The 21,400-nt window shown below is 48.0% G+C and overlaps 1 protein-coding gene and 1 long non-coding RNA gene across 7 annotated transcripts in view; both read left to right on the top strand.

The window, feature by feature from the left end:
* LOC124005537 (BCAS3 microtubule associated cell migration factor-like) overlaps window positions 1-21,400 on the top strand; it is a 368,286-nt gene that overhangs the window by 199,921 nt on the left and 146,965 nt on the right. Inside the window, exon 24 of one of the 6 annotated variants that reach the window (XM_046314902.1) lies at window positions 9,339-9,665. The exons of 4 other annotated variants lie outside the window; for them this stretch is intronic. In XM_046314902.1, the coding sequence (XP_046170858.1) occupies window positions 9,339-9,481 (143 nt within the window). In that variant the 3' untranslated portion in view covers window positions 9,482-9,665. Of the gene's footprint in view, window positions 1-9,253; window positions 9,666-21,400 lie in introns of those variants that run through there. One more of the 6 variants, XM_046314903.1, reaches the window with a different exon arrangement.
* On the top strand, window positions 9,674-13,003 carry LOC124005538. Its single transcript, XR_006833643.1, has 2 exons — window positions 9,674-11,271; window positions 11,398-13,003. It is a non-coding gene; the product is annotated as an uncharacterized LOC124005538 (long non-coding RNA).

The raw sequence follows: 21,400 nt of genomic DNA, 5'->3' as shown, positions 1-21,400 counted from the left end.
GGCAGTGGAGGCTGATTGGAGATCAGAACCACACACTTGATGAATGTGAGGGCAAAGGAGGGACGGAGAGAGAGAAAGGGAGGGAGGGAGGAGAGGCTCCCTATGTTCTCTGGTGCTGATCAAGGTCGTTCTAGTTCTGCCAAGAGGCTCACCCTCATAAACAACTAAGAAATGTAGACACACACACATCTGCATGAAACCATCTCTCCTCTTGACTGTTCCTAGTTGGAGTGAATGAGGCTATTCAAAAGCAAGACGCACATTCCCTTGACTCCTTTCACTTTACACGTGACGCAGCCCACCTCTTCACCAATCTGTCCGGGTGTGTGTTTAAGGCTGGCTGTCATGCAAGGCTAAGATGGTACCGAGCAGTGGGGCGAGCTCAGGACATCTGGCCATGGCCCAGGGAGCGAGGCTGGAGCAGGAGTCCCACTACACATATAGGAGTGTGTCTTGGTTTATATGGTTGTTCCATATTTGGTATAATAGTAGTGTCAGCTGGCTATATTAGATGATAGAGACATGGTACAGTAGGCTGAATGATCATACAGTAAAGAGTGAGTATTGAGCTCACATCACAGGGCGAAGCACTATTGCTGCAGAAAGCGGCATATTTTTGTCACAATTTATATCAGTGTGAAATCGTGACAGTTTCACTGAGCTCTGATCTTTCTGTTGGTTATTAATTCTGGGAACACACACACACACACACACACACACACACACACACACACACACACACACACACACACACACACACACACACACACACACACACACACACACACACACACACACACACACACACACACACACACACACACACACACACACACACACACACACACACACACACACTCAGAGCTCAGACATACACACCATACACACACCACTCAGAGCTCAGACATACACACCACACACACACCACTCAGAGCTCAGACATACACACACTCAGAGCTCAGACACACACACACACACACACACACACACACACACACACACACACACACACACACACACACACACACACACACACACACACACCACTCAGAGCTCAGACATACACACGCCACACACACCACTCCAAGCTCAGACATACACACCACACACACACCACTCAGAGCACACACACACACACACACACACACACACACACACACACACACACACACACACACACACACACACACACACACACACACACACACACACACACACACACACACACACACACACACACACCACTCAGAGCTCAGACATACACACGCCACACACACCACTCAGAGCTCAGACATACACACGCCACACACACCACTCAGAGCCCAGACATACACACACACCACACCACTCATAGCTCAGACACACACACACACACCACACACTCAGAGCTCAGACATACACACACATACCTCACAACCACACACACACCACTCAGAGCTCAGACATACACACGCCACACACACCACTCAGAGCCCAGACATACACACACACCACACCACTCATAGCTCAGACAATAACACACACACCACACACTCAGAGCTCAAACATACACACACCACTCAGAGCTCATACATACACACACACACACCACTCAGAGCTCAGACATATACACACACACACCACACACTCAGAGCTCAGACATACACACACACACACCACACACTCAGAGCTCAGACATACACACACACACACCACACACTCAGAGCTCAGACATACACACACACACACACCACACACTCAGAGCTCAGACATACACACACACACCACACACTCAGAGCTCAGACATACACACATAAACGCAGATCTTTCACATTAGGTTTGTACTGTAAAGGCATGCAACACTCTGGCACGCAGAAACACACACTGACCTCTCAGTTGTGTTGGGGCTCTGATCCACAGAGTGACGACAACAGAGCTGGTAGCTGTCCCATTAAAGGTTGAAGGATGTCTTATTTAGTGTGAGATCATCTGAGCAGATGCCTTGATAACATGTCAGTGTCTGCTCTCTTCCTGTCGTTTCCATTGGTAAAAGAGGCAGGCGCCGTGGTGGCAGGGTGAGACCACAGTCGTTGTTCATTTACAGTAGTCTCCAGAGGTGTCACCACAGGGATCACCCAATGACAGTAGAGACCGAAAGTAGTAATGTATCACGGAACGATTGAGAGTCCAACAGTTTTCCGCCCATGTTGGTTTAATGCAATCCCACTGTTAGTCACATGACTATAGCTTCAATGCTAGCCTCACAATTGCTAGCTCTCTCACTCTCCTAGCCTTTAAAGCTGGGAGCATTTGCATGCAGCAAGGCGCTGACCTTAACACTGACACCCGTACAATACCTGCATCCCAAATGGGCACCCTACTTCCTTAGGACCCTGGTCAAAAGTAGTGCACTGTGTAGGGAACTGGATGCCATTTGAGACGCAGATAAGCACTGAATGATCATTTAAGAGTCACTGAATGTTATTCTTAGTGTGTTATCTGTTAATGGTATTCCACTGTTCTCCAGACCTGGAGTGGTAATGGCTGCCGGGTGCTGGGCTAGCATATTGACACTAATGGTTCTTACAGATCTGCTGGGCTGGTTGCCTCCCTCCCTCTATCCTCCATAAACATGAGCCTAGTGAGCGTTGGTAATGTAATGTCCACCGCACCACTGTACTGTGCTAATATAGTCAGTCACTTCCATTAGGATGGGCTCTCTATCGCATCACTCTCACTTGTGGTCCCGCAGTCGTTACCCGCTCCACTCATCATTCTATTAGAGAGCAGGAGGTGGAGAGAATAAAGGTTCCCTTTTCATTTCCATCTGGAGCGCGGTGAATGAGGAATGGGTGGCCAGGGGGTATGTGTTGTTGTTGTCTGTGTGCCCAGCCCTGTGCCCGTTATGGAAATAAATGCCCCCGCTTTTTAAAATATCTCTTTCGGGCAAATTAGACGAAAACGCTCTGCTGCAAACAGCTGTTGCAATCTGAACAGATGGTTGAGGAGCCATCATCTCTTTGTTTTTAGAGAGAGACGAAGGGAGGCACCCACGCTGCCTGTATCCTCAAGGATTAACCCGTGGCTCACTGGACTGTAGATACATTTAGCATGTTTATTATGGAGTGGGATGTGGGGTGGGTGACGTTGCTTGTCACCTCCTTAAACACAAGTGGTGTGATTGTCCTGGGCAAGGGGGGTCGTGGTTGTTTTGTTGAAGGTCAGCTGCCTGGTTTCTCTCTCTCTTTCTCTGTGTAGAACGGAGCAGACTGACCAGTGCAGGTGTCAGGTCTCCATGTCAGGAGAAACACTGCAGTCTCTATAGAGGCACATATTATACTGAACTTACTATACTGTGCTGTACTTTTTTTCTGTCACTTTCAGACACATTTTTTGATCCTAGCCTAGTCAATGTTTTGGGGGCCAGAAATGTGTTTAGCATCGCTATAGAAAAGCATCCCACACACACTTCCCCCAAACACGCGCGCTCTCTCTCACTCACACACTTTTAGTTTAGTTCCCTGCGGTCATCCAAGCTCAACTCTTAATTTTCCTGTGACATGTTAAACGCTGGATATTTATAATCTGGCCTTTCTCACACACACGCACACAGACACAGACATACACACACGCACGCGCACACAGACACAGACATACACACACGCACGCGCACACACACACACACACACACACACACACACACACACACACACACACACACACACACACACACACACACACACACACACACACACACACACACACACACACACACACACACACACACACACACACACACACGTCCTCTTCCTCTGTTAATGGTCAGTGCACATTGCTGCCGCCCCTCTTCCTGTGTACACCCTCTTTTCTTCCTCTCTTCCTCAGTGGTGTGATAATGGCTCTCTCACCCCAGGCACACAGACACACACACGCAGACACACACACACAGACAGAAACACACAGACAGAAACACACAGACACACACACACACACAGGCACACACACAGACACAGGCACACAGACAGGCACACACACACAGACACACACGCACAGGCACACACACACAGACAGAAACACACAGACACACACACAGACACACACACACACAGGCACACACACAGGCACACACACAGGCACACACACACAGGCACACACACACACACAGACACACACGCACACAGACACAGACACACACACACTGGGCTGCTGTGTGACTGTCAGCTGGTAGTGTGAGAAAGAGAAGTAACGTTCAACTTTAAGCTAATATAACTGCTCAGTGAAATACTACTCTTTGCGTAGCTGATGTGAAGGAGACTCAGCAGGATTGTGGTCAATTCAGAAAGTAATTTCTAATATTCCTAATTGAAAAATAATTGGAATGTCCTGAATTGACTGGAATTGAAATGGAACTGATCCCAAACCTGACTGTTGATTTGTGTGTCTGTGTTTGGTATATGTGAGCATTAATGTGTATGTTTAAAGATCAGCCAGACATGCCAAACACACCTCATCTCTTTCTCACATTCAGGCGGTGCTTGTGGGAGGTAGGTTGGGTTGCTAATTTGGGAGCATGATTAGTGAGCAGACAGACAGAGAGACAGACTCATCTGAGGAGGGGAGAGATGGGAGCAGAGCAGTAGTTCACGTGGGGGTCAGCTGCTGCTCCCTTCATTTTAATTGAGTTAAGATGGGCAAATCTGAGCTCTGCTGCACACTGCACTCATTATCCATACAGGCCTACACACACACACACACACACACACACACACACACACACACACACACACACACACACACACACACACACACACACACACACACACACACACACACACACACACACACACACACACACACACACACACACACACACACACACACACACACACACACACACACACCACTCAGAGCTCAGACATACACACGCCACACACACCACTCAGAGCTCAGACATACACACGCCACACACACCACTCAGAGCCCAGACATACACACACACCACACCACTCATAGCTCAGACACACACACACACACCACACACTCAGAGCTCAGACATACACACACATACCTCACAACCACACACACACCACTCAGAGCTCAGACATACACACGCCACACACACACCACTCAGAGCCCAGACATACACACACACCACACCACTCATAGCTCAGACAATAACACACACACCACACACTCAGAGCTCAAACATACACACACCACTCAGAGCTCATACATACACACACACACACCACTCAGAGCTCAGACATATACACACACACACCACACACTCAGAGCTCAGACATACACACACACACACCACACACTCAGAGCTCAGACATACACACACACACACCACACACTCAGAGCTCAGACATACACACACACACACACCACACACTCAGAGCTCAGACATACACACACACACCACACACTCAGAGCTCAGACATACACACATAAACGCAGATCTTTCACATTAGGTTTGTACTGTAAAGGCATGCAACACTCTGGCACGCAGAAACACACACTGACCTCTCAGTTGTGTTGGGGCTCTGATCCACAGAGTGACGACAACAGAGCTGGTAGCTGTCCCATTAAAGGTTGAAGGATGTCTTATTTAGTGTGAGATCATCTGAGCAGATGCCTTGATAACATGTCAGTGTCTGCTCTCTTCCTGTCGTTTCCATTGGTAAAAGAGGCAGGCGCCGTGGTGGCAGGGTGAGACCACAGTCGTTGTTCATTTACAGTAGTCTCCAGAGGTGTCACCACAGGGATCACCCAATGACAGTAGAGACCGAAAGTAGTAATGTATCACGGAACGATTGAGAGTCCAACAGTTTTCCGCCCATGTTGGTTTAATGCAATCCCACTGTTAGTCACATGACTATAGCTTCAATGCTAGCCTCACAATTGCTAGCTCTCTCACTCTCCTAGCCTTTAAAGCTGGGAGCATTTGCATGCAGCAAGGCGCTGACCTTAACACTGACACCCGTACAATACCTGCATCCCAAATGGGCACCCTACTTCCTTAGGACCCTGGTCAAAAGTAGTGCACTGTGTAGGGAACTGGATGCCATTTGAGACGCAGATAAGCACTGAATGATCATTTAAGAGTCACTGAATGTTATTCTTAGTGTGTTATCTGTTAATGGTATTCCACTGTTCTCCAGACCTGGAGTGGTAATGGCTGCCGGGTGCTGGGCTAGCATATTGACACTAATGGTTCTTACAGATCTGCTGGGCTGGTTGCCTCCCTCCCTCTATCCTCCATAAACATGAGCCTAGTGAGCGTTGGTAATGTAATGTCCACCGCACCACTGTACTGTGCTAATATAGTCAGTCACTTCCATTAGGATGGGCTCTCTATCGCATCACTCTCACTTGTGGTCCCGCAGTCGTTACCCGCTCCACTCATCATTCTATTAGAGAGCAGGAGGTGGAGAGAATAAAGGTTCCCTTTTCATTTCCATCTGGAGCGCGGTGAATGAGGAATGGGTGGCCAGGGGGTATGTGTTGTTGTTGTCTGTGTGCCCAGCCCTGTGCCCGTTATGGAAATAAATGCCCCCGCTTTTTAAAATATCTCTTTCGGGCAAATTAGACGAAAACGCTCTGCTGCAAACAGCTGTTGCAATCTGAACAGATGGTTGAGGAGCCATCATCTCTTTGTTTTTAGAGAGAGACGAAGGGAGGCACCCACGCTGCCTGTATCCTCAAGGATTAACCCGTGGCTCACTGGACTGTAGATACATTTAGCATGTTTATTATGGAGTGGGATGTGGGGGTGGGTGACGTTGCTTGTCACCTCCTTAAACACAAGTGGTGTGATTGTCCTGGGCAAGGGGGGTCGTGGTTGTTTTGTTGAAGGTCAGCTGCCTGGTTTCTCTCTCTCTTTCTCTGTGTAGAACGGAGCAGACTGACCAGTGCAGGTGTCAGGTCTCCATGTCAGGAGAAACACTGCAGTCTCTATAGAGGCACATATTATACTGAACTTACTATACTGTGCTGTACTTTTTTCTGTCACTTTCAGACACATTTTTTGATCCTAGCCTAGTCAATGTTTTGGGGGCCAGAAATGTGTTTAGCATCGCTATAGAAAAGCATCCCACACACACTTCCCCCAAACACGCGCGCTCTCTCTCACTCACACACTTTTAGTTTAGTTCCCTGCGGTCATCCAAGCTCAACTCTTAATTTTCCTGTGACATGTTAAACGCTGGATATTTATAATCTGGCCTTTCTCACACACACGCACACAGACACAGACATACACACACGCACGCGCACAGACACAGACACACAGACACAGACACACACACACACACACACACACACACACACACACACACACACACACACACACACACACACACACACACACACACACACACACACACACACACACACACACACACACACACACACACACACACACACACACACACACACACACACACACACACACACACACACACACACGTCCTCTTCCTCTGTTAATGGTCAGTGCACATTGCTGCCGCCCCTCTTCCTGTGTACACCCTCTTTTCTTCCTCTCTTCCTCAGTGGTGTGATAATGGCTCTCTCACCCCAGGCACACAGACACACACACACAGACACACACACACAGACAGAAACACACAGACAGAAACACACAGACACACACACACACACAGGCACACACACAGACACAGGCACACAGACAGGCACACACACACAGGCACACACACACACACGCACAGGCACACACACACAGACAGAAACACACAGACACACACACAGACACACACACACACAGGCACACACACAGGCACACACACAGGCACACACACACAGCACACACACACAGGCACACACACACACACAGACACACACGCACACAGACACAGACACACACACACTGGGCTGCTGTGTGACTGTCAGCTGGTAGTGTGAGAAAGAGAAGTAACGTTCAACTTTAAGCTAATATAACTGCTCAGTGAAATACTACTCTTTGCGTAGCTGATGTGAAGGAGACTCAGCAGGATTGTGGTCAATTCAGAAAGTAATTTCTAATATTCCTAATTGAAAAATAATTGGAATGTCCTGAATTGACTGGAATTGAAATGGAACTGATCCCAAACCTGACTGTTGATTTGTGTGTCTGTGTTTGGTATATGTGAGCATTAATGTGTATGTTTAAAGATCAGCCAGACATGCCAAACACACCTCATCTCTTTCTCACATTCAGGCGGTGCTTGTGGGAGGTAGGTTGGGTTGCTAGTTTGGGAGCATGATTAGTGAGCAGACAGACAGAGAGACAGACTCATCTGAGGAGGGGAGAGATGGGAGCAGAGCAGTAGTTCACGTGGGGGTCAGCTGCTGCTCCCTTCATTTTAATTGAGTTAAGATGGGCAAATCTGAGCTCTGCTGCACACTGCACTCATTATCCATACAGGCCTACACACACACACACACACACACACACACACACACACACACACACACACACACACACACACACACACACACACACACACACACACACACACACACACACACACACACACACACACACACACACACACACACACACACACACACACACACACACACAGGACCTGCTCACAATTAGACCAATGACAGACAGGCAGCACAGACCACTACTTGCAACACACACACACAAACACTTTTGCATTACTCAGCGACACAAACAGTCATACATGAGCGTTTATCCAGTCCAACACACAAACTTAAACACATGAATACTGTACTAAAGGTGTTTTCCCAATTCGCATTTGAGTTTTGAGTCATTACTGCTTTGACCTGATATAAACGTTACCCTGACGTTACCCTGAAGTCAGAGCCAAGGACAAATTGTGTATTTGTGCTTCCTTTGTGTGTGTAGTTTGACTCTCTGGTACATTTGCTATTATTCCTGGTTCTGAGCTGGAGCAGGTTGCTCTGCTGTCTCCTCTGTGCCTTTCCTCTCTTATTCAGAAGGCACCATTGCCAGCCGAATGGGTAATTTAGAAGAACTGGGGGGAAAAAATTGTATTTTTCACTTGGCTTGGAAACAGTAAAAGGTGTGCCCGGCCTAGGATACACGAAAGAGGCGTGTCCAGACTATCTAGTAGGCTTCTGATAGGCTGCATGTACCCATCACTCTCATTCACACCGCCCCCTCCGAAAACAGTAGCTCAGTATAATGATGGAATGGATTTGCATGCTGGGTGGGAAAAAAACAGATGGAAAATACATTTAAAACGACACTGTTTTTTTGTTTGTGTTTTGTTTTCTGCAGGTATATCCTGATGGAGGCCGGTTCTGCCCATATTTATATTCATTTGTCATTTCTTTGTATTTTGCTCTGTTTTTCTGTTTTAAAGCATTTACATTCCACCATCTCCCTCCACTTTCATTATTGATTTGCCATCATTGGGAGGGAGTGAAGAGGAGAGATGGAGGAGAGGACCCCGCAGGCCAGCGCTGTGAGGGAGTGAAGAGGAAAGGTGAGAGGAGAGATGGATGAGAGGACCCCGCAGGCCAGCGCTGTGAGGGAGTGAAGAGGAAAGGTGAGAGGAGAGATGGATGAGAGGACCCCGCAGGCCAGCGCTGTGAGGGAGTGAAGAGGAAAGGTGAGAGGAGAGATGGAGGAGAGGACCCCGCAGGCCAGCGCTGTGAGGGAGTGAAGAGGAAAGGTGAGAGGAGAGATGGAGGAGGACCCCGCAGGCCAGCGCTGTGAGGGAGTGAAGAGGAAAGGTGAGAGGAGAGATGGATGAGAGGACCCCGCAGGCCAGCGCTGTGAGGGAGTGAAGAGGAAAGGTGAGAGGAGAGATGGAGGAGAGGACCCCGCAGGCCAGCGCTGTGAGGGAGTGAAGAGGAAAGGTGAGAGGAGAGATGGAGGAGAGGACCCCGCAGGCCAGCGCTGTGAGGGAGTGAAGTGGAAAGGTGAGAGGAGAGATGGAGGAGAGGACCCTGCAGGCCAGCGCTGTGAGGGAGTGAAGAGGATAGATGGAGGAGAGGACCCCGCAGGCCAGCGCTGTGAGGGAGTGAAGAGGAGAGATGGAGGAGAGGACCCTGCAGGCCAGCGCTGTGAGGGAGTGAAGAGGAGAGATGGAGGAGAGGACCCCGCAGGCCAGCGCTGTGAGGGAGTGAAGAGGAAAGGTGAGAGGAGAGATGGAGGAGAGGACCCCACAGGCCAGCGCTGTGAGGGAGTGAAGAGGAAAGGTGAGAGGAGAGATGGAGGAGAGGACCCCGCAGGCCAGCGCTGTGAGGGAGTGAAGAGGATAGATGGAGGAGAGGACCCCGCAGGCCAGTGCTGTGAGGGAGTGAAGAGGATAGATAGAGGAGAGATGGAGGAGAGGACCCCGCAGGCCAGCGCTGTGAGGGAGTGAAGAGGATAGATGGAGGAGAGGACCCTGCAGGCCAGTGCTGTGAGGGAGTGAAGAGGATAGATAGAGGAGAGATGGAGGAGAGGACCCCGCAGGCCAGCGCTGTGAGGGAGTGAAGAGGATATATGGAGGAGAGATGGAGGAGTGGACCCCGCAGGCCAGTGCTGTGAGGGAGTGAAGAGGATAGATAGAGGAGAGATGGAGGAGTGGACCCCACAGGCCAGCGCTGTGAGGGAGTGAAGAGGAAAGGTGAGAGGAGAGATGGAGGAGAGGACCCAGCAGGCCAGCGCTGTGAGGGAGTGAAGAGGAAAGGTGAGAGGAGAGATGGAGGAGAGGACCCCGCAGGCCAGCGCTGTGAGGGAGTGAAGAGGAAAGGTGAGAGGAGAGATGGAGGAGAGGACCCCGCAGGCCAGCGCTGTGAGGGAGTGAAGAGGATAGATGGAGGAGAGGACCCCGCAGGCCAGTGCTGTGAGGGAGTGAAGAGGATAGATAGAGGAGAGATGGAGGAGAGGACCCCGCAGGCCAGCGCTGTGAGGGAGTGAAGAGGATATATGGAGGAGAGATGGAGGAGTGGACCCCGCAGGCCAGTGCTGTGAGGGAGTGAAGAGGAAAGGTGAGAGGAGAGATGGAGGAGAGGACCCTGCAGGCCAGCGCTGTGAGGGAGTGAAGAGGAAAGGTGAGAGGAGAGATGGATGAGAGGACCCCGCAGGCCAGCGCTGTGAGGGAGTGAAGAGGAAAGGTGAGAGGAGAGATGGATGAGAGGACCCCGCAGGCCAGCGCTGTGAGGGAGTGAAGAGGAAAGGTGAGAGGAGAGATGGAGGAGAGGACCCCGCAGGCCAGCGCTGTGAGGGAGTGAAGAGGAAAGGTGAGAGGAGAGATGGAGGAGAGGACCCCGCAGGCCAGCGCTGTGAGGGAGTGAAGAGGAAAGGTGAGAGGAGAGATGGATGAGAGGACCCCGCAGGCCAGCGCTGTGAGGGAGTGAAGAGGAAAGGTGAGAGGAGAGATGGAGGAGTGGACCCCGCAGGCCAGCGCTGTGAGGGAGTGAAGAGGAAAGGTGAGAGGAGAGGACCCCGCAGGCCAGCGCTGTGAGGGAGTGAAGAGGAAAGGTGAGAGGATAGATGGAGGAGAGGACCCCGCAGGCCAGCGCTGTGAGAGAGTGAAGAGGAAAGGTGAGAGGATAGATGGAGGAGAGGACCCCGCAGGCCAGCGCTGTGAGGGAGTGAAGAGGAAAGGTGAGAGGATAGATGGAGGAGTGGACCCCGCAGGCCAGTGCTGTGAGGGAGTGAAGAGGAAAGGTGAGAGGATAGATGGAGGAGAGGACCCCGCAGGCCAGCGCTGGGTGGTTCTGTAGAGTACAGAGGACGTCTGTCTGTCTACCATGAGGGTAGGACCACTAGAAGAGACCCTGCGAACCCCACTGTAATAAAGCACTCCGATCACACTAGTCCAAAGTTGTTTTCAGGAGCCGATAGTGTCGACTTCGTCAGCTCAGAGATTGACCCCAAAATGGCCGCCGGGTCAGAGCAGTATCAGCCTGCAGCTGTAAACTGAGTGAAAGTGGCCCCAGCTGCCTCTCTCATTGTGTGCTGAATGTGTTGTATTGCTACATATGGGTAGGCACAGTGAACACTGAACAGAATTCGCCCTTAGGGGCTGGGAACAAGCCTCATATTGTATAGTATGGCTTATGAGCAGAATGTGTGTTTTTCTTTTCTTTTTGACAAAAGGCGGTTAGTAGTGCACATGAATGCCAGGGCTGTGTGAAGATGAACTATGTGTAAGAGTAGCTCTCTCCGCCATCTGTCAAAATATACCCCCTCCCCTCTCCAACACTGCCCTGAGTGTACAAAACATTAGGAACACATTAGGAATATTTTGTCGGTGCATGGACTGTGCAAGGTGTCAGGTGCTCCACAGGGATGCTGGCCCATGTTGACTCCCATTGCGTCCCACAGTTGTCAAGTTGGCTGGATGTCCAGTGGGTGGTGGACCATTCTTGATACACACGGGACACTGTGAAAAACTAAGCAGCGTTACAGTTCTTCACACACTCAAACCGGTGCGCCTGGCACTTAATACCCTACCCGTTCAAAGGCACTTAACTTTTGTCTTGCCCATTCACCTTCTGAATGGCACACATACCAATACATCCCTCACCTCAAGGCATAAAAATCCCCTTCATCAACATTGATTGAAGTGGGTTTAACAAGTGATTAATAAGGGATCATAGCTTTCATGTCTACAGTATGTTATGGAAAGAGCAGGTGTTTACAATGTTTTGTACACCCGGTGGAAAGCCAGGTGTTATACCTCAATCACTCCTGTCCTGTGGTTAATGTGTTAATACTAGAGATATTCACAAGCGAAGCCCCTCCCTATCAGGAGGGCTTTTATTTTGTCTGTCGCTGTAAACATTCTAATATTTGTAGGATATTTTTCCATATTTGTGATATTTGTAACATGGCTGTTTCCGTGTTGTCCTGTGCTGTATGCACATTAACGTTATATTGCTGTACAGTAACATGGTTGCATTGTTTACATTACATGATGATGTTATAAAACTATACAGACATTGATGGACTGTATAATATATGGACATGGTCATTGTTGCTCTAATGTTGACTGCCTGTAGAGACATTAAAGTCAAAGCCTAAGGTGAAGTCTGTCTGTCTCACATTTCTTGCCCACACGCACAGATGAATACCTGTATACTTTCCTACACACACAAATACAGTACCAGTCAAAGTTTTAGAACACCTACTCATTCCAGAGTTTCTTGATTTGTACTATTTTCTACATTGTAGAATAATAGTGAAGACATCAAAACTATGAAATAACACATATGGAATCATGTAGTAACCACAAAAGTGTTACACAAATCAAAATACATTTTATATTTGAGATTGTTCAAAGTAGCCACCCTTTGCCTTGACCGCTTTGCAGACTCTTGGCATTCTCTCAACCAGCTTCATGAGGTAGTCACCTGGAATGCATTTCAATTAACAGGTGTGACTTGTTAATTTGTGGAATTTCTTTCCTTCTTAATGCGTTTGAGCCAGTTGTGTTGTGACAAGGTAGGGGTGGTATACAGAAGATACCCCTATTTGGTAAAAGACGAAGTCCATATTATGGCAAGAACAGCTCAAATGAGCAAAGAGAAAAGACAATCCATTACTTTAAGACATGGTCAGTCAATGCAGAACATTTCAAGAACTTTGAAAGTGCAGCCGCAAAAACCATCAAGCGCAATGATGAAACTGGCTCTCATGATGACCGCCACAGGAAAGGAAGACCCAGAGTTACCACCTGCTGCAGAGGATAAGTCCATTAGCGTTAACTGCACCACCGATTGCAGCCCAAATAAATGCTTCACAGAGTTCAAGTAACAGACAAATCTCAATATCAATTGTTCAGAGGAGACTGCGTGAATCAGGCCTTCATGGTCGAATTGCTGCAAAGAAACCACTACTGAAGGACACCAATAAGAAGAACACACTTGCTTGGGCCAAGAAATATGAGCAATGGACATTAGGCCGGTGAAAATCTGTCCTTTGGTCTGATGAGTCCAAATCTGAGATTTTTGGTTCCAACTGCCATGTCTTTGTGAGACGCAGAGTAGGTGAACGGATCTCTGCATGTGTGGTTCCCACCGTGAAGCTTGGAGGAGGAGGAGTGGTGGTATGGTGGTGCTTTGCGTGATGTATTTATTTACAATTCAAGGCACACTTAACCAGCATGGCTACCACAGCATTCGGCAGTGATACGTCATCCCATCTGGTTTCTGCTTAGTGGGAGTATCATTGCTTTTTCAACAGGACAATGACCCAAAACACACCTCCAGGCTGTGTAAGGGCATGGAGAGTGATGGAGTGCTGCATCAGATGACCTGGCCTTCACAATCACCCAATTGAGATGGTTTGGAATGAGTTAGACCGCAAAGTGAAGGAAAAGCAGCCAACAATTGCTCAGCATATGTGGGAACTCCTTCAAGACTGTTGTTAAATCATTCCTCATGAAGCTGGTTGAGAAAATGCCCAGAGTGTGCAAATCTATATTTTCATTTTTTGGGGGGGGTTACTACATGATCTGTCATTTTATAGTTTTGATTTCTTCACTATCATTCTACAATGTAGAAAAACCCTTGAATGAGTAGGTGTGTCAACTTTTGACTGGTACTGTACATTCATGCGCGACTGCTCCTTTCAGTTTTGATGTGGTTAGAGAAACACCAGCTCATCCGAGCGTGATACCATAACTGTGTGTGTGTAGTGTGTTTGTGTTGTGGGCGAGAGAGAGACATCCTTGCGTGGTGTAGCCCCTTGGCTCTATGTGTGTGACCGTGTGTGTGTGACCGCGTGTGTATAATGAACACAACAAGGAGAGCCAGGAGCAGAGTGTGTGTTAGTGGTTGTGCTCGAGTGTGATGTGTGACCGTGTGTGTTAAATGATTTATACTAAGGGATGAAGGGGAGGTGGCAGGGCTTTGTTTCAACTCAATAATTATCTCTGGACTCACAGGTCTACGGTTAGTACTGCACACCCTGTTGTACAATCCTAACACTATACAGCCAGCCTATGCAGTAGACATTGTATTCCATCAGTGTGTAGGCTACACCTTTTCTGACTTCCCCCACAGATTGGGCCTTCATGTTCACCTCTGTTGTGTATGATAGAGACAGACACAGCATATGTATCTCCACACACTACTGCATTCTCCTAATAAAATACTGACCCTAACAAACTTAATAAAGCTGTTTCATTTTGGGGTAAAAACCAAACGGCTAAGCCCTGAGTGAACACAGCTAGGTTTGAGTGGGATACGTGTCTCTTGACCTGGATACTGAATGTCTCCAACGCCCAACCCAAATAAGCAGCATAGGTCGTCCACTCTGTCTCTCCGTCTACCCTACATCGCCCCATCTCTCACTCCATACTGTAGACATGCAACACACACATTATACACACTGCCCCCTCACACTCCACTACCCTGGGGGTATCTGTCAATACCATAACATCCCGAACATTAATCCTTGAATGCAACTCATTGATCTTCAAAGTGTTTTTTTGCAACACGTCTGAACGTTTAGTCCTCCTGAACACACCCCAGGTCAACAACTGACTACCAAGGAGAAGTTTCATCTCCTCCACAGTGTCTGACTAGAAGTCTCTCTCCTGTTCACTGTTAGTTCTACTGTGTGTTCTCTTTGGCTCTCCAGCCGGCCCCAATTTCAGCCATTTATCCTCTACTTTGTAATCAGCACCACAATTATAACGCAGAAATACGCTGTGATTGCCGTTCCGTGTGTATTTTGGAAGGTTCCGGTTAGCCAAAAACAATAGCAGTCCAAACAGAACGACCGTTGGGTGGACTTACAGTAACCGTGGCCACCCGTGAAGAGGTTGTTGCTGCTTTGAAGTGTCTGGTCACAAATTACAGCCTGTCATAATGAAGTATTACTGTGCAATTACCAGGCAGAGCAGGGAAATGAGCTGTGTGTCTCTGTCGGACACAGGGGTGCAACGGGAGGTTGGGAGAGGGAAAGTATCGGCAGCACAAAGCCCCGTGTGGGGTGTGTGAGCTTGTGTATGTAGCTATGCTTGCTATTCTTCTCTGCATATACATCTTGCATGTGCCTACTACAATATGATGGTAAAGAAGGTGTGTGTACGAGTGTTTAAGTGTCCAGCCAGCCAGCTGTGAAAAAGTCTGCACACACACACACACACACACACACACACACACACACACACACACACACACACACACACACACACACACACACACTAAGAAAGAACAGGCCTGTTTGGCTGTGGTGCTGTGTTGCCCTCACCTGAGGAGTCTCTGGCCTTGTGAATAATCCAACAGACATGCCCTCATACATAATGCAGCAGCACACACATGCTGCCCCCTCCATCCCTCCATACACGCCGTGCGCTGGCACCCCCTCCACTCTAACAAGGCCTGATCCATTTTTCATCAACACCCCAGTGCCTGGCCAGACACTTTTCACATGCAGTGGGATTTCAGGAGGGTTTCTGGAGGTTTCAAAGTTTTACTAAGAAGTCAGCCAAGGTGTCTCTCTTACTCTTCTCCTATCTTCCTGTCTCTCTTCCTGTCTCTCTTTGTTATGTTTGGCTAGCTAGCAGCTCTTACAGCTGTTGAGCTAGCTAGTGTGTCATCTCGCAAGGCTTTAACACAGACCTTTTGAGCTAACATGCTACCTGCTCCAATCCATTAATACATAGAGCTGTTGGGGTACAGCCTCTAACACATAGACCTGTTCAGTTGTGCTAGCGTGCGAACAGCTGAAAAGCTGAAATGTCTTGAGTCTCTAAGTATTCAACCCCTTTTGTTATGGCAAGCCTAAATAAGTACACAAGTAAAATGATGCTTAACAAGTCACATAAGTTGCATGGACTTACTTTGTGCAATAATAGTGATTAACATGATTTTTGAATGACTATCAAATCTAATTGAATTTGTCACACACATGGTTAGCAGATGTTAATGCGAGTGTAGCGAAATGCTTGTGCTTCTAGTTCCGACAATGCAGTAGTAACCAACGAGTAATCTAACCTAACAATTCCATAACTGCTACATTATACATACAAGTGTAAAGGGATAAAGAATATGTACATAAAGATATATGAATGAGTGATGGTACAGAACGGCATAGGCAAGATGCAGTAGATGGTATCTGGTACAGTATATACATATGAGATGAGTAATGTAGGGTATGTAAACATTATATTAAGTGGTATTGTTTAAAGTGGCTAGTGATACATTTTTTTACATCAATTTCCATTATTAAAGTGGCTGGACTTGAGTCAATATGTTGGCAGCAGCCACTCAATGTTAGTGGTGGCTGTTTAACAGTCTGATGGCCTTGAGATAGAAGCTCTCGGTCCCTGCTTTGATGCACCTGTACTGACCTCGCCTTCTGGATGATAGCGGGGTGAACAGGCAGTGGCTCGGACAGTTGTTGTCCTTGATGATCTTCATGGCCTTCCTGTGACATCGGGTGGTATAGGTGTCTTGGAGGGCAGGTAGTTTGCCCCCGGTGATGCGTTGTGTAGACCTCAATACCCTCTGGAGAGCCTTAGGGTTGTGGGCGGAGCATTTGCCGTACCAGGCGGTGATACAGCCTGACAGGATGCTCTCGATTGTGCATCTGTATGTACCCCACACAATTACCTGTAAGGTCCCTCAGTTGAGAAGTGATTTTCAAGCACAGATTCAACCACAAATGACTAGGGAGGTTTTCCAATTCCTCGCAATGAAGGACACCTATTGGTAGCAGACACTGAATACCCCTTTGAGCATGGTGAAGTTATCAATTTAACTTTGGATGGTGTATTGATACACCCAGTCACTACAAAGATGCAGGCTTCCTTCCTAACTCGGTTGCTGGAGAGGTAGGCAACCGCTAAGGGATTTTACCATGAGGCCAATGGTGATTTTAAAACAGAGTTTAATGGCTGTGATAGAACATTGTAGTTATGCCACAATTCTAACCTAAATGACAGAGTGAAAAGGAAGCTTGTACAGAACAAAACTACTCCAAAGCATGCATCATGTTTGCAACAAGGAAGTAAAGTAATACTGCTCAAAATGAAATGAACTGAAAGAGCAACTGCTTTTAATCATGGCAAAGCGACCGGAAACATGGCCGAATACAAACAGTATAGCTATTCCCCCCACAAGGCAATCAAACAAGCTAAGCGTCTGTATAGAGATTAACTAGAATCGCAATTCAACGGCTCAAACACAAGACGTATGTGGCAGGGTCTACAGTCAATCACGGATTACAAAAAGAAAAACCAGCCCCGATGCCAACACCGACGTCTTGCTCCCAAACAAATTAAACAACTTCTTGGCTCGCTTTGAGGACAACACAGTGCCACTGACACGGCCCGCTACCAAAACCTGCGGGCTCTTCTTCACCGCAGCCAACGTGAGTAAAACATTTAAACGCGTTAACCCTCGCAAGGCTGCTGGCCCAGATGGCATAGCCACGTCCTAGCCACGTCCTCAGAGCATGCGCAGACCAGCTGGCTGGTGTGTTTACGGACATATTTAATCAATCTCTATCCCACTCTGCTGTTCCTACATGCTTCAAGAGGGCCACCATTGTTCCTGTTCCAAGAAAGCTAAGGTAACTGAGCTAAACGACTATCGCCCCGTAGCACTCACTTCCGTCATCATGAAGTGTTTTGAGAGACTAGTCAAGGATCATATCACCTCCACCCTACCTGACACCCTAGACCCACTCCAATTTTCTTACCGCCCCAATAGGTCCACAGACGACGCTATCACTGCACACTGCCCTATCCCATCTGGACAAGAGGAATACCTATGTAAAAATGCTGATCATTGACTACAGCTCAGCATTTATAACCCTTTGTACCCTCCAAACTCATTAAGCTTCAGACCCTGGGTCTCGACCCCGCCCTGTGCAACTGGGTCCTGGACTTTCTGACGGGCCTCTGCCAGGTGGTGAGGTTAGGAAACATCTTCACCCCGCTGATCTTCAACACTGGGGCACCACAAGGATGCGTTCTCAGCCCTCTCCTGTTCACCCATGACTGCGTGGCCATGCACGCCTCCAACTCAATCTAGTTTGCAGACGACACTACAGTGGTAGGCTTGATTACCAACAATGACGAGACGGCCTACGGGGAGGAGGTGAGGGCCCTCGGAATGTGGTGTCAGGGAAATAACCTCACACTCAACGTCAACCAAACAAAGGAGATGATCGTTTACTTCAGGAAACAGCAGAGGGAGCTCCCCCTGTCCACATTGACGGGACAGTAGTGGAGAAGGTGGAAAGTTCCTCAGCGTACACATCACGGACAAACTGAAATGGTCCACCCACACAGACAGCGTGGTGAAGAAGGCGCAACAACGCCTCTTCAACCTCAGGAGGCTGAAGAAATTTGGCTTGTCATCGAAAACACTCACAAACTTTTACAGATGCACAATCGAGAGCATCCTGTCGGGCTGTATCACCGCCTGGTGATATAGCCCACAACCTTAAGGATCTCCAGAGGGTAGTGAGGTCTGCACAACACATCCCGTGGGCAAACTACCTGCCCTCCAGGACACCTACACCACCCGATGTCACAGGAAGGCCAAAATGATCATCAAGGACAGCAACCACCCAAGCCACTGCCTGTTCACCGCACTATCATCCAGGCGAGGTCAGTACAGGTGCATCAAAGCTGGGACCGAGAGACTGAAAAACAGCTTCTATCTCAAGGCCATCAGACTGTTACAGCCACCACTAACATTGAGTGGCTGCTGCCAACATACTGACTCAAATCTCCAGCCACTTTAATAATAAAAAATGGAATGTAATAAATGTATCAGTAGTCACTTTAAACAATGCCACTTTAATAATGTTTACATATCCTACATTACTCATCTCATTTGTATATATTGTACTCTATACCGTCTACTGCATCTTGCCTTTGCTGCACGGCCATCACTCACCCATATATTTACATGTGCATATTCTTATTCATTCCGTTACACTTGTGTGTGTATAAGGTAGTTGTTGTGAAATTGTTAGATTACTTGTTAGATACTTGAAGCACAAGCATTTCGCAACACTCGCATTAACATCTGCTAACCATGTGTATGTGACCAATAACCTTTGATTTGATTTGACTTTCTGTCCTGAATACAATAGTGTTACGTTTGGGGCAAACACAACACGTCACTGAGTACCACTCTTCATTTGTTCAAATATGGTTGTGGCTGCATTATGTTATGAGTATGCTTGTCATCTGCAAGGACTAGGGACTTATTTAGGATAAAAAGTCAATGTAATAGAGCTAAACACAGGCAAAATCCTAGAGGAAAACCTGCTTAGGTCTGCTTTACAACAGACACTGGGAGATAAATTCACCTTTTAGCAGGACAATAACCTAAAACACAGGGCCACATATATACTGAAGTTGCTTACCAAGACTGCATTTATTCTGGTTTAGTTACAGTTTTGACTTAAATCTGCTTGACAATCTATGGCAAGACTTGAAAATGGGTGTCTAGCAATGATCAACAACCAACTTAACAGAGTTTGAATAATTTAAATATTGTACAATCCAGGTATGCAAAGCTCAAGGGTTGTGAATACTTTCTGAATGCACTGCATGTACATATAGGTGAGGATAAAGTGACCAGGCAACCAGATAGATAATAAAAAGTAGCAGCAGCGTATGTGATGGAAGCTGTTCAGGGTCCTGTTGGTTCATAAGGACCGCTTGATGTTTTGGTAGCAGAGAGAGCAAGCAGTCTGTGACTTGGGTGGCTACAGCCTTTAACAATCTTCCTTTGACACTGCCTTGTATAGATGTCCTAGATGGCAGGTAGCTCGGCCCCAGTCATTTACTCAGACCTGTTGTGCTTGTTAGTGTGTTAATTGCTCCAGATCTTTGACACATAGTGCTGTTGTGCTAGCGTGCTAACTGTCAGAGCTGTTGTGTTAGCGCGCTAACTGTCAGAGCTGTTGCACTAGCGTGCTAACTGTCAGAGCTGTTGTGTTAGCGTGCTAACTGTTAGAGCTGTTATGCTAGCGTGCTAACTGTCAGAGCTGTTGTGTTAGTGTGCCAACTGTCAGAGCTGTTGTACTAGCGTGCTAACTGTCAGAGCTGTTGTACTAGCGTGCTAACTGTCAGAGCTGTTGTGTTAGCGCGCTAACAGTCAGAGCTGTTCTGCTAGCGTGCTAACTGTCAGAGCTGTTGTGTTAGCGCACGAACTGTCAGAGCTGTTCTACTAGCGTGCTAACGGTGGCGGGGTCAAGACCCTCAGTGAGCCACTGGCCGGGGCCCTAAATAAAAACCATGCCCCATTCAGGGATGGGAGCGGGAGAGAGCAGGGACAGCAGCTGGTGGAGGATATAGTAATAATTTATTAAAATATGCTTTCTCAAGCCCACCAAAACAAAAAGGCCCCAAACCCAACAGCTGGGAAGGGTTGGAAGTAGCCCCAAGGCTGGCAAGTCCCCCTCCAGATGGGGAGGTTAGGCCGGGGCTAGCCAGGCTGCTCCACTTAA

Source organism: Oncorhynchus gorbuscha, linkage group LG19 (genome assembly GCF_021184085.1).
Source record: "Oncorhynchus gorbuscha isolate QuinsamMale2020 ecotype Even-year linkage group LG19, OgorEven_v1.0, whole genome shotgun sequence".
NCBI lineage: Eukaryota > Metazoa > Chordata > Actinopteri > Salmoniformes > Salmonidae > Oncorhynchus > Oncorhynchus gorbuscha.
The sequence above is the reverse complement of the archived record's forward strand: the minus strand, read 5'-3'. Positions and strand labels throughout refer to the sequence as shown.